Below are 19,753 nucleotides of genomic sequence, written 5' to 3' on the forward strand. Positions count from 1 at the left end.
CAATTGTGAAACTAATTGTTAGTCGAAGATCAAATTGATAAAAATGTTCTTTGTTCTTTGGAAAACCCCTTTAATAATGGTGAACTCTATGTGCGAGCTCCCGCAGAATCCCACTTCACACAATGGTCTGGTAGTAAAATTTGAGCTAATAGTCTATGGAAGGATAAAGGAGACAACACATTATTTCCCAGGAGCCATATATCGGACATGACCCACTTATTATACTGTCATCATCAATGTGTCCAAGGGAACTGAATGCAGATGTATGGGCACTATGAATCAATCATGTCGCTCACAATCCGGAGGTCTCGGTGAGGGGCTGACGGCAGCTCTGCACAGAATACACAATACATGCAGTACAAGCTGTGGCAGGGACAGTCAATGGACTAAATATAGACAAGACTAACCAGTACGACAGCCTCATGCCCGTTAAATGCACGAGGTTTCATTTACGAGCATTTCACCCGCGGTTATTCAAATATCATCGCTGCCGATGGAAATCCCCAAGAGTTTAGCTTTAAACAAACGGCGGCTTTGCATAATTCTTCCCAGGTTCCCTTGGTGCACATTTCCATCATTTCCATATATCTAGATATGAATATGGATGACATAGCAGCCGTCAACGGGATGAGGACAACATGTGAGCAGTTTCCAGGAGCTCTGAAGATCACAGAGATCTACCCAGCTATAAATGTAAAATAAATGCTAAATCATTGGATGAGGCCGTACAAGCCGCCAGGAAAGCGCTGCTCACAGTAGTGTCAGTACAAATGCCATGTGGACACTGAACGGAGTGGCTAGACTATTATTTTCCTTCTTTTACCTTATTTGCAGCTGTCAATTATTTTATGATCAGCCAAAAAAGCTGGACAGTGAAGGTGCGGCAGGCTTATTATTTAGATGCTTCATGGACCCAATAAAATTAACTAGTAAGTAGGAGTCTCATCACACAATCACCGGGAAGAAGTACAATAACTCGCTTTTCCATCCACTACTGTTGATGTGGTGTCCCCCTGCCTATCTAGTCTACTGCAGTAAACCAAATCTCCCACTTGAGATGACCTATTCATTTAACCTCTTCAGGAATGTGCAATTTTTTCGTGTTTATTTTTATTTATTCTTACAATAAACAGAATTTTATTTTTTCATTGACATAGCCATCTGCCGCAAGGTTTTTTTCCTTTTTTTTTTTTTGCAGAATGACATTGTTTTTTTTATAGAATTCATTGTATGGCAATAATGAACTATCAACATCATTTCCAGGTCAGTAGGATCACAGCGATACTAAACTTGTATAATTTTTTTCTTGTTTTACATGGTGAAAAAAAAATGCAGATGTTTGAAAACATTTTTTTATTGTTTGTATTATTATGTCCTGAGACTGGTGACGGTTTTATTTTTCTGTGGGTGCGATTGGTTTTTTACGTGGCGAGCCATTTTCATTGATGCCATTTTAATTGTTTTTTATTTCGGAGTAGTAAGATACCAGACTTTTGCGAACGTGGTGATACCAGATCTGTTTTTTTTCTTTTCATTTCTTTTTAATGGAGGAATTTTAAATTATTAAAAACAAACAAACCTTTTTCTTTCATTTGTTCCATTACTTTTTAGTGTTTTTAGGGGACTTGAATCAGCCATTGTCCAGTCGTTTATACTATTTATATAGTATTAGTGTAAATCACCTTGTCCTATGAAGCACAGCCTGTGGCTGGGCTTCACAGGAGGACAAAGATTACAGCCTTCAGCAGGCCCCCAGCTGACATGGTACCCCATCGGTGCCCAACAATCAAATGGTCAGGGAGCTGAGACTAAGCAATACTGCTAATCAACAGTTTGAAGGGAGTCTTTCTATTGAATAGGCAGTCAGTATTCTAAACCTGGAAAACCCCTTTTAACATTCTGCACAGCAGAAAGATAAAATGTACAAAATGGTCATCTCTAATAGCCAATGTGAATTTAGTTTTAAATAAGACCAAATCATTTTTCAATGCAACCATCTATGGGATTGAAGATATCAAGGTATCAGTTTATTCAGCTTCCTACAACCTACATGCCCATATAGACGGCTTAGGATTGTCAGTTTCCCTTTAAAATGATATATTTGTACAGAAAAAAAACGAAAACTGAGTGTTCCATTTTAAATCAAATCTATTTCACAATGCAAATTGCTTACATTATTAAATAGATCTCTTAGACCTGATATGACTGATGTATTTACTTTAAAAAGCCACGTCAGCATGGCTGTCTAATCCTGATAGTAAGATTTTTTGCAACAAGCTAGAGAACGAAATAGCTCATGAGTTCAAGTACACTGCTCAAAAAAAATAAAGGGAACACTTAAACAACAGAATATAACTCCAAGTAAATCAAACTTCTGTGAAATCAAACTGTCCACTTAGGAAACAACACTGATTGACAATCAATTTCACATGCTGTTGTGCTAATGAAACAATAGATGGAAATTATTGGCAATTATCCAGACACCCTCAATAAAGGAGTGGTTCTGCAGGTGGGGACCACAGACCACATCTCAGTACCAATGCTTTCTGGCTGATGTTTTCGTCACTTTTGAATGTTGGTTGTGCTTTCACACTCGTGGTATCATGAGATGGACTCTACAACCCACAGAAGTTGCTCAGGTAGTGCAGCTCATGCAGGATGGCACATCAATGCGAGCTGTGGCAAGAAGGTTTGCTGTGTCTGTCAGCGTAGTGTCCAGAGGCTGGAGGCGCTACCAGGAGACCGGCCAGTACACCAGGAGACGTGGAGGGTGCCGTAGGAGGGCAACAACACAGCAGCAGGACCGCTACCTCCGCCTTTGTGCAAGGAGGAACAGGAGGAGCACTGCCAGAGCCCTGCAAAATGACCTGCAGCAGGCAACAAATGTGCATGTGTCTGCACAAACCTTTAGAAACCGACTCCATGAGGGTGGTATGAGGGCCCGACGTCCACAGATGGGGGTTGTGCTCACAGCCTAACACCATGCAGGACGCTTGGCATTTGTCACAGAACACCAGGATTGGAAAAGTCGCTACTGGCGCCCTGTGCTCTTCACAGATGAAAGCAGGTTCACACTGAGCACATGTGACAGACGTGACAGAGTCTGGAGAGGCCGTGGAGAGCGATCTGCTGCCTGCAACATCCTTCAGCATGACCGTTTCGGCAGTGGGTCAGTAATGGTGTGGGGTGGCATTTCTTTGGAGGGCCACACAGCCCTCCATGCGCTCGCCAGAGGTAGACTGATTGCCATTAGGTACCGAGATGAGATCCTCAGACCCCTTGTGAGATCATATGCTGGTGCGGTTGGCCCTGGGTTCCTCCTAATGCAGGACAATGCCAGATCTCATGTGGCTGGAGTGTGCCAGCAGTTCCTGCAAGATGAAGGCATTGAAGCTATGGACTGGCCCGTCCATTCCCCAGACCTGAATCCGATTGAGTACATCTGGGACATCATGTCTCGCTCAATTCACCAACGTCACATTGCACCACAGACTGTCCAGGAGTTGGCGGTTCCTTTAGTCCATGTCTGGGAGGAGATCCCACAGGAGACCATCTGCAACCTCATCAGGAGCATGCTAAGGCGTTGTAGGGAGGTCATACAGGCACGTGGAGGCCACACACAATACTGAGCTTCATTTTGACTTGTTTTAAGGACATTACATCAAAGTGGGATCAGCCTGTAGTGTGTTTTTCCACTTTAATTTTGGGGGTGACTCCAAATCCAGGCCTCCATTGGTTAATAAATTTGATTTCCATTGATGATTTTTGTGTGATTTTGTTGTCAGCACATTCAACTTTGTACAGAACAAAGTATTCAAAGAAAATATTTCATTCATTCAGATCTAGAATGTGTTATTTGAGTGTTCCCTTTATTTTTTTGAGCAGCGTATATTCAGTCTCCACCCAAGCAGCCTCACTTTCAGCTGCAGCTTGTACTGAGCAGTGAGAGATCTCAGCAACAGGAGGGACACTGAGGAGCTGACAGCCAGATTGAATTACATTTTCCTAAAAAATTTTTACAGATCTATTTAGTGAGGTATACAGAGGAAACATAAATATGAAATTCCAGCAAATAATGTACGTCTGAACACAATCATTAAGATACATGTTAGCAAATGGATTTATATAAGGATAAGTAAACATAAAAGGATGTAGCCAATGTTATCTATACACTGTAAAAACACAGTACCACTTACCAAAAAGCTGACAAAACTAGCTCCAAAACTCATTAGTGGACTGTGAGTCCTACAAGACAAAACATAGTGGTGGGATGGTTAAATAGATGAAAAAGTCTGCAACTCGGCAATTCTGAAGAAAATGCATTTTCAGCTCCAAACATGAAAACATACAGTCGTGTCAAGCAGAATATTGAGAAAAAATTGCCATACACACACATGGTTTTTGCCTGATTTACTTTTTTTCAGTAGTATATGCTGCTTATGGGTAACTTTTTAATTAACTTGAACAGCCCCATTAAGAATGGCATAAAAACCACCAGGCTGAGTAAATTTTGCATGTAAAGTTTAATATGTGGCAGAAAACTGATTATGCAGCTTATATTACACAGGATTAGATGTCCATTGTCCATTCTTCTTGTTTGGAGCTCTACTGCCCCATTGGGCTAAAAGATTAATGAGAAACATGACAGTGGCCTCGGAAAACTGCTTTATGTTGGCCAGATGGTATATGACACCTCTGCTGGGTTTAATGTTCGGGTCAGGGCCTATACAAACCCTTATCACAAACCTGCAACATAAAGTACCTAAAGAAAAGTTAAAATATCTGGATGTGAACCAGCAGTCTACAATGTATGGAGACAGAAGGGCTACAAACCTAAAATGTAAAAAAATCAACAAGATCTCTACAAAGGGTTAAGATAAATGAAAAATCCATCTGTACAATGTGACTTTTACATTATGCAATTTTTCTTTAATATACATGTAGAGAAAACCTTACCATGTTGATAGTAGGTGAACCCATTTAGAGGGCTTTGAATTGTGACCAGAGTTTAAGGATATGTGCACACAGAATTTTTCAAATCTTCCTCTAAGTCACAAAACTCCACAAAAACTTTCGAGTTACTGCTCGGTTTCTGCTTCGAAAACTCAGCAAAAAGACTTTGCGGTCACACAGCCCAAGAGTAAATTCTCACTTGAGATTTTTTTGAGCAGAAACCGAGCAAAAAATCTTAAATCGTTTGTCCACTACTTGGACAACCCCTTCTTGATCTAAATGTTTGGCCCCGATGCAATAAAAAAAGCCTATACGCACCTCCAGTGTGGGCACCATTCCAGCAGTGTCAGCACTTGCGGTCCTGGGGCTCACGTACGGTGTTGTGACGTGATCCTGGCGCACAATCAGTGCTGGCGCCACCGTCTTCACCTTCGGACAAATTGGGCATGGAGAGGAAGTCCAGGCTGCAGCTGCTCTCTGACTTATTCGTCATGTTCAATTCGACAGTAGAAGGTGACAGTGATGCCAGCACTGATTGGGTGCCGAGGTCACCACGATTGCATGGGAGCCCCAGGAGGAGCGATTGCCAACACCATGGGAACAGTGCCAGAACAGGAGGAACGTATAGGCTTTTTTATTTTTTTTTATCGGGCCAAGCATGGGGTAGGACACAGAGTTGTCCAAGTAGTGAACAACTTCTTTAAAGTAATTTTGCTGAAATTTTGAAGTGGAAACAGAGCAAAAACTTCAAATTTGAGTTTTCCAAAAACATCTTGAAAAACTCAATATGCCCATAGCCTAAAGAGGTTTACCCCTCCCCCATTTTGCACACCATCAGAGTGCCGGTGTTAAAAAATTATAGAAACAACCGATACTCCCCACTCCAGTGCTGCGTCTCTGCTCCAGCGATTGTGTACAGGCTGCAGCAGTGACATCACATTAGCAGTGCTGCAGCCAATCACTGCGCTCAGCGTCTCTGCTGATTAGACAGCTGAACCCAGTAACTGGCTGCAGCGCTGTCAATGTGACGTCATCCTGTACACACTTACTGGAGCAGCGGCAAAGATGCAATGCTGGGCACTGGGGTGGGAAGGCGAGTAACGACTGTTTCTATTATTTTTTAACACAGGCACCATGATGCCATATATAAAATGCTAAAAGGGAAAAATCCTTTTAGCAGCCTTTTACTCATCCTTTATTAATACACAATAGTATATAAGGTAAGTATTTAGGGGCTATAATAACATGTAGCGACAAGGTCTGGTTTTTAGCTGCCAGGCTCTGATGATCTCATGTCTGTGGATGAACGTCAATGTCACTAACCTTCTCGCTAGCTTCCAGCCATGCTACTTGTCACATTCTTGAGGGAGCACGTGTCCTGGAGCTGCAGGATCTCGGCTGGTCTTTGGTATACTTTGTATTTGCCATAAACATTTATATTGTTCACAGCAGTCTTATCTGGTGTATGTTTTGTAAGGTGGAGCAAAATTCAATCAATCATTCTCAAGTTATGTTCATATTTTATAAATCCACTTTATTATATTAATATAACAGAAGAAAATTACAAGTCCTGGTCTGTTCTTATGCATAGAGATCATTTACATGTCAGTTTTACACGTATGTTAGATTCGTGTTTTACATGGATAGAATTCGTACTTATTATATAGTCTATGGGGTTCTTCACATGTCCGTGTATTTCTGCCGATCAAACTCGCCAATACAAGTCTATGGGTCCATAAAAAATGTGGGTGCTGTTGGTTTTTCACCGAGAAGGAAAGTTTTGTGCTATAAGCCCAGTTGATTGAAGGGAAAATTTGCACCATTATTACCGAGTGGGTATAACTTTGGATCGGAAAGGCAAAAAAAGAATAACTGTTCCAGAATCAGTAGAGTAGCAGCAATAGGAGGAGGCAGATTACATTAGAAATGCAGTGAAAGGTCCTTTTAACACAGGAATGAATATATGGGATCAGTGCAGATGGAAGCAGCCGCAGCTTTCAGGATTCCCAATAGTAATTGGATGACATCCCCATTCTCCAGAGTCAAATCTAACAATACCAATAAATAATACGTCGATCTTTTATCACTACAATGAACCTGAAACACAATTAACGTCAATCTGTGAGATTATAGCGGCTCGCCCACAAGGTGTAGTAAGACCCATGGAGCTCTTCTCGACCTTCAGATTTTTAGCCAAGTCAAAATAATTTTGTGGTGGATTCTCAATTACGATATAGTGATTAAAAAGCTTTGTGTCATAATGGGGGCGTTCTGCAGTCTGTTTCTCTAGTAGCTTAGTGTCATCATTGGCCTATTATTGTGCTGATCATATTGACCATCCAAATCTGCCATAAAATGTGGTCACAAAGATAAGATATGATGCTGTACTGTATGATGATGCTGAAATACTAGAGGATAGGTGTTTAATGTTCAGGGCTGTAGTTGACCTCTGTTCTTACATTAGATTGTATGTATTTTTGCAATCCTGTCTCCAAAGGATCATTTCCAACTTTACAAGTTATTTACTATCCAAGGGATAGGCAATGAGTTACTGATCGCTGAGGGTCAGACCATCGGGACACTCACTTAGGCCGCGGTCACATGAGTGTTGATTCTCTCACGGGAGAGAATCTGATTGATTAGGTTACTGATATTCTGACCAAACTCTGATCAGATGAGAGAATCGTAGCACAGGTGAGGAGAAGATAGAGAACTTCATTCTGTGAGTCTGCGGATGTCGGACTGCACTCAGATTACATCAGAGTTCAGTCCAAAGTTTTACATGCACCCATAGACTTGAATGGTTGCGTGTCATCCAATATGTGGAGCAAATTGCAGCATGCTGCAATTTTCTCCACAGATTCGGAAAAAAAACAAAAAAAAAAAACAGATTTTCACTGTCCCATTGTATAAGATTGGTCCAAGTGCTATCTGATAAAACATCACATACTACATTATTATTACAGAAAAACATCAAGTCAAAGTATTCCCAAAATGCTTTGCGTTCCCTCCATTGCAGCGCATTACATGGTGAAATGCTTGGCGTTCCCTCCATTGCAGTGTATTACATGGTGAAATGCTTGGCGTTCCCTCCATTGCAGTGTATTACATGGTGAAATGCTTGGCGTTCCCTCCATTGCAGCGTATTACATGGTGAAATGCTTTGCATTCCCTCAATTGCAGTGCATTACATGGTGAAATGCTTGGCGTTCCCTCCATTGCAGTGCATTACATGGTGAAATGCTTGGCGTTCCCTCCATTGCAGCGCATTACATGGTGAAATGCTTTGCGTTCCCTCCATTGCAGTGCATTACATGGTGAAATGCTTTGCGTTCCCTCCATTGCAGCGTATTACATGGTGAAATGCTTTGCGTTCCCTCCATTGCAGTGCATTACATGGTGAAATGCTTTGCGTTCCCTCCATTGCAGTGCATTACATGGTGAAATGCTTTGCGTTCCCTCCATTGCAGCGTATTACATGGTGAAATGCTTTGCGTTCCCTCCATTGCAGCGCATTACATGGTGAAATGCTTTGCGTTCCCTCCATTGCAGTGCATTACATGGTGAAATGCTTGGCGTTCCCTCCATTGCAGTGCATTACATGGTGAAATGCTTGGCGTGCCCTCCATTGCAGTGCATTACATGGTGAAATGCTTGGCGTTCCCTCCATTGCCGCTTATTACATGGTGAAATGCTTTGCGTTCCCTTCTCTGCAGCGCATTACATGGTGAAATGCTTTGCGTTCCCTCCATTGCAGCGTATTACATGGTGAAATGCTTTGCGTTCCCTCCATTGCAGCGTATTACATGGTGAAATGCTTTGCGTTCCCTCCATTGCAGCGCATTACATGGTGAAATGCTTTGCGTTCCCTCCATTGCAGTGCATTACATGGTGAAATGCTTGGCGTTCCCTCCATTGCAGTGCATTACATGGTGAAATGCTTGGCGTTCCCTCCATTGCAGCGTATTACATGGTGAAATGCTTTGCGTTCCCTCCATTGCAGCGTATTACATGGTGAAATGCTTTGCGTTCCCTCCATTGCAGCGCATTACATGGTGAAATGCTTTGCGTTCCCTCCATTGCAGCATATTACATGGTGAAATGCTTTGCGTTCCCTCCATTGCAGCGTATTACATGGTGAAATGCTTTGCGTTCCCTCCATTGCAGCGCATTACATGGTGAAATGCTTTGCGTTCCCTCCATTGCAGTGCATTACATGGTGAAATGCTTTGAGTTCCCTCCATTGCAGTGCATTACATGGTGAAATGCTTTGCGTTCCCTCCATTGCAGTGTATTACATGGTGAAATGCTTGGCGTTCCCTCCATTGCAGCGCATTACATGGTGAAATGCTTTGCGTTCCCTCCATTGCAGTGCATTACATGGTGAAATGCTTTGCGTTCCCTCCATTGCAGTGTATTACATGGTGAAATGCTTGGCGTTCCCTCCATTGCAGTGCATTACATGGTGAAATGCTTTGCGTTCCCTCCATTGCAGTGTATTACATGGTGAAATGCTTGGCGTTCCCTCCATTGCAGTGCATTACATGGTGAAATGCTTGGGGTTCCCTCCATTGCAGCGTATTACATGGTGAAATGCTTTGCGTTCCCTCCATTGCAGCGCATTACATGGTGAAATGCTTGGCGTTCCCTCCATTGCAGTGCATTACATGGTGAAATGCTTTGCGTTCCCTCCATTGCAGTGCATTACATGGTGAATTGCCTTTCATAGCCGGGTAGTATTCTATAAATCGGAATCTGAAGGCCACGAGTGCTTCGCTCACTGTCGTCACATGAAAGGTTTCTGCATTTTATAAGATGCTTTAGAAATGTTCAGTACATTGATTTACCTACCAAAGCCATTATCAAGCGCAGGGAGCACTGACATAATGGATGAGTCACTGCGCAGCTCTGCGCCAGCAACCCACAAATTATCCTCAATGATCTATATTTACAAATCCTACGCCTATTTCTTGAAATAACATAAAAAATATATTTTGTGGTGTGTTTCAGAAAAAAAACACCCAGTGCACATTCAGAAAAAGCCATTATGTACTTTAATCAATACCTTGCATATTAAAACTTCCGTTACAGCTGTACTTTACTTAGTCTGAGCAGTGACGGAGTAACAACCCCTGCCAACCAATATAAATAACTAAATTAATAAAAGGTAGGAGCTGTACGCAATATCAGATCAGTGCGGAAATACAGCCACTTTTTGTACACCACATGCTGTCTCCTCACACATTTGTCCTACACCGCGTCATTGGGGAACTTTGCTGCAAGCAAACAGAAGGCTGGACTGGAAACCCTTACCACCAACACGAGTTTCAGAAAACCTAATTTGATTCATTCTATACATCCAAATTAGATTGGAATTATTGCTTGTTGCAGAAACAATGAATTGCTGATACTAATCTGCCAGGTATGAATATATATCAGCTAGTCATACAGATTATATTAAAAGGAGTCTGCCGACACAAGAGGACTCTGCAAACCGACCAACCCTGGTGTGACCAAGCAGCCATTCAGTGCACCTTCTCACCTACTTGTTTTCCATCTGTCTCTGCACTCCCTTGGTTCCTGTACAGCTAGAGCTGTCAATGAAGAAGAGTATGGCGGAGATGGACAGACATGCAGGGAGATGGACAGACATGCAGGGAGATGGACAGACATGCAGGGAGATGGACAGACATGCAGGGAGATGGACAGACATGCAGGGAGATGGACAGACATGGAGATGGACAGACATGGAGATGGACATCAAGTGAAGGCGCACTGAGCTGCTTGGGCACAGAGACGGTGTTCCAAGTGACTGATTGATTTGAACAGTTGAATTTGTGCTGATAGACTCTAACACCAGCAAATTCTGATGATTTTAGCGAGACCCAGTGACCATCCCAACTGTATGGGGGCTTCCCAACTTTCCGCTGACAGATGATAAAAAGGAAAAGTAAAATCGTCCATTTTTTATTTAAACACCCATTTCTTTACTGATCAGGTTGACCACTATTCCGACTTTACTTACAAAAGAAGCTTGACAGATAATGGGAGGACAAGCCATAAATACTGTATCTATGGTGCAGAAAAACAGGACTCCCAAGTGCATCTGATCATCCACAGAAATAAAATTATCAGATCCTGCTCCATGAATGGATTTTCTTAACTTCTTTTGTCATAAAAAAATCTATACAAATGATCTTGCAGGTGATATTTCAGAGGGCCGACTCTCTACCACAACCACGCCATTGGTATTTCATGATGGGAAGGTGGCTACCATTCACTGTACTGCACCAAGAATTATCTGGCCAATAACTTTCTAAGTATTATGACTGCAGAAAACAGGAAAGGGACTAACAGGAATAACATGATCCTCTTATGAAGGGGAACCTGAAACCAAAAACTAGTGATTCTGCTGAAAAGATACATGACCGTATTATGATTAAACTACTCATAGCAAGGTATTGTTGAAAAAAAGCACAAACTTAAGAAGCAAGGAAGCGAAAACACTGCAAACCTCATCACGGGAAATACAGACAGTTTAGCTGAAGAGAAAATCTAATTTTTGGTACCTCGGAAACAAATTAAAGAGTCACAAGTGGAAGCTTGTATTCTGTTAGGAAGATCCTGTTATAGCCCACATAACAGATTACATGTGATCTAAATCAGCAGTTTAAACTCACATAAACAACAACAGACCTGATGTTCTATTTCTCAAAGATTAGAAGCAATTTTTTCTAATGCTATCACTGACAGCACACAGAACTGTTCACCGGGATCCAGTCTCATCCACACAGCAGATGCAGATGGACCATTGAGAACTGAAATGATAAGTGTACGATCAGAAAACGTAAGTTAACAAGGTTATCCGGGCTTGGGACAAAAGTCTAAAGTGACTGTGTGTGACTGAGATTGTGGTGCGCACACTGTCACGACTCCCCGGCACTCCCAATGCGAACACGTCACGTGTGAACTAGACTCATCAGGCTCAAGAAAACAAAAACGGAGATTATAAGAGCTGCTCCTGCACAGAGACAGCCTTATACCTATACCTTTCTGTCATTTTCATTAAGGACTCCAATTTCTGACCACACAAAGTCAAGATTGCAACATGCTAGCAAAACCCACCACAGGCTGCAGCTCATGTCACAACCACTGGGTGGTCATACATAAACACATATAGCACAGACATCTCATGATAGAGTATCAAAAAATTATGTTTTATTTCAAATCTGGTCGTCAGGTGCCAGTCATCTAAGGAGGTGTTGAGCCAAGAGGAAAGGGTATTGAAGGACACATCTGTTATTTCACTGACCATTGCGAATGTACAGTTGTCTCTCAGCGGTGGATAAATTATTGCAGAATGTAGAAGCCATATAGACAATGTCAGGGACCAATGCTGTTTGCCCCAAAAGCAAATAGTTAGATGCACCTTGCTCCTGGGATCTGACCAGCCATGATATAGGCCACCCTTCCATTCCTTACACCATCCCCTTTTTGCCTCACTCAACTTCCTCTTCTTTAGTCCCCTCTCTTCCATTGCTGACATTTGGTAAAACGGAGTTAGATACTAAAGTTTGTGTAACAGGACTGATGATCCTTTCATTCTGTTCCCCCAAACACACGTTGCCAAGATGCTATGTACAAGATAGGTCATTTACATGTCTGATGCCTTCTTCTCCAAAACTTCCTGCTTCTCCTGACAGACGTGTTTTATGCCTTCTATACACACTCAGCACACCAAAGGTGTACAAACCATGACCAAGAGGGAACTAATACAAATACACAGCACACCGAAGGTGTACAAACCATGACCAAGAGGGAACTAATACAAATACACAGCACACCGAAGGTGTACAAACCATGACCAAGAGGGAACTAATACAAATACACAGCACACCGAAGGTGTACAAACCATGACCAAGAGGGAACTAATACAAATACACAGCACATCGAAGGTGTACAAACCATGACCAAGAGGGAACTAATACAAATACACAGCACATCGAAGGTGTATATGTAGCACCCTGAGGATTCGGCTGCTACAGGGGTATTGCACCTCAGCCAGAGGTGTGATATTCCACTCCCGGGTAAGGATGGAGTGTGGAACTGAGCTCAGCAGGCTGCATGCACTACACACATCCCATTTCCGGGGGACAGACCAATGGTACTCCCACTAGAGAAATGTGCAGGTACGACAGTGTCTGTCCCTGGCTGGAGTGGGAGGGGGGTGGAACATCCCAGTAGTGTAGGGGCAGATAGGGGGAGCAGTCTGGGTAGTGCTAGGCGCTCATTGGGTGCTGGTCACCTGAGCTCACACATAGAGGGAGTATATAAGGTGGGAACCATCTTAGAACAGGGTCTTTTGTAGAGGTTTGGTCAGTCTGTCAGAGTGTAACCTGAGGAGCAGAGCAGAGAAGCTCAGCCAGGACCAGAGTGAGAGAGGAGAAAGAAGGACCCAGAGGGGGAGAAGAGAGAACTCCAAGATCCCAAAATTAGACCAGAGGGTGAAGAGTTGGCACAAGGGTACCGGATCCCAAGCTGGTGGAGGGCACTAATCCTCAGCCAGAGACCGGAGGTCGTGGGCAGGATCTGCCACGACCACCCACTAAATCCACCCGGAAGGCAGACCAAGAATAGGGTCAGGGAACCCAGAGACAAGGGTTTACCAACAAGAGGCCCGAGGGAGCCGGACTTAGGTGGATCCCTGGTGGGGAAGGCCAGAGAGAAGGACAAGTCAGAAAGGGAGCTCAGGACCACGCTCCAGAATCACCTGGGGGTTGGCCGAGTCCAGGACCTGGTGGACGCAGCACGGCTCGGGTGGTCGCTCAAGGCCGGAGTGACCAGAATAACAGCAGTAAGTAAAGACCCTGAACTGCACAGCCCGACTCTGTGTCTCATTACCATCCTCACTGCACCTCCACAACCACCATCCTCTACACCTGACCCCCTGAGGCTATACCCCTCCCGTTGGGGGTTATACTACCTGAGCTGCACACACATCACCAGCCTCAGCGGACCCTGCTGCAGCGGCGGCCGTATTGACCGCAATTCAACGGGTGGCGTAGTCGACATAAAAGAACATCTAGTAACATCTATAAGGACTGCCACACACTGAGCTTGACACCCTGGGCACGGACCGGGTCACCGCCACTCGGAGACTACAACCCCCATCTGATCCGGCTCCGGGTAATCCCCCAAACAACACTGGCCCAGGGGGCGCGTCATATAAACCATGACCAAGAGGGAACCAATACAAATACACAGCACACTGAAGGTGTATAAACCATGACCAAGAGGGAACTAATACAAATACACAGCACACCGAAGGTGTATAAACCATGACCAAGAGGGAACTAATACAAATACACAACACACCAAGGGTGTATGAACCATGAACAAGATGGAATTAATACTTGTGTCACTGAAGCATCGGAGAGCAAAATGTCACCACTATACAATAATGCGGGACTGGCCATAACAGATATTTTGACATTTTACTCATAAATATGATTCATTGAAAACTAAACAAGCATACAAAGACAATGGGGAGAACCTCACAAGAATGATTTGGCAAAGCCACATTATTACAAAATAAGGTTCAGGTCATATTGGTCAAATACACTGTGTGGCTTAAAAATAGCCAAAACTCAAAGTATGCCAGCATCAAGATGACACAGAGGACAATTTCCCCGGAATTAAGTAACAGTCACAACAAAATGTTGAGTTTGGTGGGTGAGCCATGTGTAACATAACAGCATAACATGACACAAGGTGGCTCAGTGGTTAGTACTGCAGCCTTGCAGCACTGGGGTCCTGGGTTCAAATCCCACCGAGGACAACATCAGCAAGGAGTTTGTATGTTCTCGTGTTTGGAAGGAAACTGGAATACCCGGAGGAACACATACACACACACACCCCCCGGTACGAGTAGGGAATTTAGAAAAAGTGAGCCTCATTATGGACAGTGATGACAATATCTGTAAAGTGTTGTGGAAATAATGGTGTTATATAAAGGAGTAAAATAAATAAAAACATTCTCATTCAAGGCAAACTGTTCTTTGTCTTTCTACTTGGTACTGCCATACTTTGGGTTTGAGGTATTTTTAGTCCTGCAATATGTTTGACCTGCTTGCACTGCACCTGATTGTGTAATTATGTGGCTTTGTGCAATCAGTCCTTTCTAGTTCACCCCGTTGTCTTGTTTGTGCCCTTGTTTGTTTTTTTATATGGAACCATGCCGAACCATGGGCAGCATGAATCAGAGGCTGGCTGTGCAATCCTAGCAAGGTATGTGTTATGTGTATGACATGTCTCTCTATGCCATATGTGTACAATCAGTTGGAGTGGGATGGGGAGAAGACAGCCAGGGGGGCACAATCGACTAGTCACGTCTATCACCTAGTCCCCAGTCGGCTTGTAAAACTATATTTTCTCTGAAACGTTGCAACAAACTTGGATGCAATTGTGCAGCTAGGCATCGATTCATCCCAAACATGATTCCCTATAATTAGGTTTTAATTAATCCTGTTATGAATAAAGTTACCTATATAACTTTTATTGTCATTCATGCACATTATTATATAGTAGCGTCAGCACTGTACAAAAGTTTTACTCAATGACATTGAGATCAGGGCTCATATCATCAATTCCAAGTCTCCTTGTTCTTCCTTATGCAGAACATAGTTCTTAATGACATTGGCTGTATATTTGGGCTCGTTGTTCTGCTGCAGAAGAAATTTGGAGCCAATCAGATGCTTACCTGATAGTATTCCATGTAGGGGAAGTATCTGCCTTTTTTTCTCAGCATTTAGCACACATAAAAACATGCAACTTTGAGGACCGTAGACGCAGTGGTCAGATAAGGAAACTTAGTGCAGCAGATAAAAGCCACATCATGCTTACTTCCCTTTGAAACTAGAAGATGATCAGCAGTGCCATCAGCTCATAAATGGCAGCAACCAGTGGGACACAGCTACAACCATGTTCTGTTGGTAGAAGTCTTGCCAGACGCGGTGTTCATCGAAGAATTGCAGCAAAAAAACAACTTTGACATGGAACCAGGGTCAACTATGACTCAAGTATGCAGGAAAATATAGGAAATGGAGCGCAGAAAAAGGCAGCAGGTGCTCTGGGCTGAAGAGTTAAAATTTTAATATTTGGCTGTAAAAGGAAGCAGCTTGTCCGCTGAAGAGAGGTATAATTAGTGTCTGCAGACAACAGTGCAGCATGGTGGAGGTTCCTATGCAAGTTTGGCCTACATTTCACCAAATGGGAAATTGGTCAAGATTAATGGTGTCCTCAATGCAGAGAAATACAGGCAGGTACTTATCCATCATGCAATGCCATCAGCGAGGCACCAGATTGGCTCCAAATTTATGCTGCAGCAGGACAGGGACCCCAAACATACAGCCAATGTCTTCAGCATAAAGAAGAACAAGGAGTCCTGGAAGTGATGATATGGCCCACACAAAGCCCTGATCTCAACATCATGGAGTGTGTGGGATTACATGAAGAGAAAGAAGGATTTGCACAAGTCTACATCCACAGAAGATCTGTGGTTAGTTCTCCAAGATGTCTGAAACAACCTCACTTCCTTCAAAAACTGGTGCAAGTCTACCTAGAAGAACGGATGTTGTTTTGAAGGCAAAGACTGGTCACACCAAATATTGAGTTTAGATTTTTCTTTTGTTCATTTGGCATTTTGTTAATTGATCAGAAACTATCAACACCTCTATTTTTAAAGCATTCTTACTTAGCAGCATTTTTCATACACTTGCCTAATTTTTTTGCACAATACCGTATACTCTACAAATATAACAATAATTCGAGCTAGTCTCTATTTTATCTGTCGCCAGGTTTTTTTCTACCCTGTCTGAGAGCAGCATGATGTTGGAACAGAGACTCTGATTCCAGCGATAGAAGCATGTGAACCGAACAATATGGCTGAAAAATTTCACCATAATTAGAGGATCAGTATGTACGGGTACTCCTAATGTGAATAGAGCCTACAAGAAAATGGAGTAATAATACAGTCATGACAGTAACAAATTGATTTGTAATAAAAATGTCAATCTTTATTAAATATGAATAAATATAAAAACACAACAGTGACATTAAAATAGCAGATCATTGGTGGGGATTACACAAGCCAGAGCGGTAACCAATTCAGTCCATATGGGGCATATACATATGGAGATGCTAGTATGCCTATTCCCCACAATGTCAATATAGCAAAATTCCATGCACAAGAGAATCCACAAAGAAGATCTAATTGGATATGTACTACAGAAAAGCTGTCAAGAGTATAATAGAGAAAAGTGCATGGACATCAGTCAGGGTGAAATGGTGTTGCTATAATCAGAGAATGATAGGAGGAGTTCAAGTGACACTCCAAGGAGCTAGGTCCAAGACTCACCCATATTAATTATCAGGACCGATACCGCGCAGAAGCCCTGACACGCGTTTCGCGTATGCTTCCTCGGGGGGCGTGTAATCCCCATCAATGATCTGCTATTTTAATGTCACTGTTGTGTTTTTATATTTATTCATATTTAATAAAGATTGACGTTTTTATTACAAATCAATTTGTTCCTGATTCCAGCAATGTATCACTCATTGGACTGCTTGCAGCAGTTTTGATATCACCATTTTATCTGCGGCAGATCTAGCAGTTCTCTGTATAACACCGCCCACACCACAGATTGGCAGCATTCTGTGTACACTGTGCATAGCCAGAAAGAAGTCAATCAGTGGTTGGAGTGGGGTTACACAGAGCTCATGAATATGGAAAACTATATGGCAGCAGGTTTCCTAGTCCTCTACTGATAATCTCCTGCTGATAAAGTGATTTTTTGAATACTACAGCAATCAGCCCAGTAAGTGATACATCGCTGGAATCAGGATCTCCGCCCCTACCTTATGTTGCTCTCAGATTCGGTGGCAAAAACCTGATGACATATTCCCTTTAACCCCTTTAAAGCCTGGGGCATATTAGTACTCCCCAGGCCATCACCCCCGGTCCAGTGATGGCTCCGGCACTGAACCCGCACTGAACCAGGCACATGTCAGCTGATTCTTACAGCTAACATGTGCCCGCAACAGCCGCGGGTGGAATCGCAATCCACCCGCGGCTGTTAACCACTTAAATGCTGCTGTCCATCTCTGACAGCGGCATTTAACAGCGCCGCGCCAGTAGTGCAGCCTTAGCCCCGCCCATCAGTGACCCAGTCACGTGATCACGGGACACTGATGGGTGGGCATGGCAACCCGGGGTCTGTAGCAGACCCCTGTGGTTGGCATGTCTCGCTAGCTATGAGCGCCACCTAGTGGTCGGCGCTCATAGTACAGGAGCATTTCTCCTGCATACAGGCGATCTGCTCGTCGCCTGTATGCAGTAGAAACGATAAGGAAACTGTAGCTTCTAGTCTCCTATGGAGACTATTGAAGCATGCAGAAAGTGTAAAAAAAAATGGTTTCAAAAATATAAAAAAAAAAAAAATATATATATAAAAGTTTAAATCACCCCCCTTTTGCCCCATTCGAAATAAAATAAAATAAAAATTCCTACATATACATATTTGGTATCGCCGCATTCAGAATCGCCCGATCTATCAATATAAAAGAATGAATCCGACCGGTAAACGGCGTAACAAGAAAAAAATTCTAAAACGCCAGAATTACGTTTTTTTGGTCGTCGCAACACTGCAACAAAATGCAATAACGGGCGATGAAAAAAATCGGATTTATCCCAAAATGGCATCAATAAAAACGTCAGCCCGGCGCGCAAAAAATAAGCCCTCACCCAGCCCAAGATCACGAAAAATGGAGACGCTACGGGTCTCGGAAAATGCCACCATTTTTTTTTTTTTTAGCAAACTTTGGATTTTTTTTCACCACTTAAATAAAAAAGATCCTGTACATGTTTGGTGTCTACGAACTCGTACTGACCTGGAGAATCATAAGGACAGGTCAGTTTTAACATTCAGTGAACGTGGTTAAAAAAAACAAAAAAACAACTGTGGAATTGCTTTTTTTTTTTTTTTTTGCAATTTCACCGCACTTGGATTTTTTTTCCCGTTTTCCAGTACACGATATGGTAAAACCAGTGATGGTGTTTAAAAGTACAACTCATCCCGCAAAAAATAAGCCCTCACATGGCCATATTGACCAAAAAATAAAAAAGGCTATGGCTCTGGGAAGAAGGGAAGCAAAAAACGAAAACGCAAAAACCCAAGGTCCTTAAGGGGTTAATACACTTCTCCTTATTGTAGATAGACAAAATCATGACCAATCTTATAGAAGTACAGTACAGACCAAAAGTTTGTACACACCTTCTCATTTAAAGAAATTTATGTATTTTCATGAATTCTACGTTCACACTGAAGGCATCAAAACTATGAATTAACACATGTGGAATTATATACTTAACAAAAAAGTGTGAAACAACTGAAAATATGTCTTATATTCTAGGTTCTTCAAAGTAGCAACCTTTTGCTTTGATGACTGCTTTGCACACTCTTGGCATTCTCTTGATGAGCTTCAAGAGGTAGTCACCGGAAATGGTTTTCACTTCACAGGTGTGCCCTGTCAGGTTGAATAAGTGGGATTTCTTGCCTTATAAATGGGGTTGGGACCATCAGTTGTGTTGTGCAGAAGTCAGGTGGATACACAGCTGATAGTCCTACTGAATAGACTGTTAGAATTTGTATTATGGCAAGAAAAAAGCAGCTAAGTAAAGAAAAACGAGTCGCAATCATTACTTTAAGAAATGAAGGTCAGTCAGTCCGAAAAATTGGGCAAA

At 42.7% G+C, this 19,753-nt stretch overlaps 1 protein-coding gene across 1 annotated transcript in view; it reads right to left on the minus strand.

The window, feature by feature from the left end:
- Positions 1-19,753, minus strand: part of TTC39C (tetratricopeptide repeat domain 39C) — a 116,517-nt gene that overhangs the window by 54,293 nt on the left and 42,471 nt on the right. The window contains 1 exon segment of the mRNA XM_073679181.1: positions 4,197-4,245. Within this exon segment, the coding sequence (XP_073535282.1) occupies positions 4,197-4,245 (49 nt within the window).

Source organism: Phyllobates terribilis, unplaced genomic scaffold, assembly GCF_046119375.1.
Source record: "Phyllobates terribilis strain yellow unplaced genomic scaffold, ASM4611937v1 Scaffold_4__5_contigs__length_816908805, whole genome shotgun sequence".
In the NCBI taxonomy this organism is placed as follows: Eukaryota; Metazoa; Chordata; class Amphibia; order Anura; family Dendrobatidae; genus Phyllobates; species Phyllobates terribilis.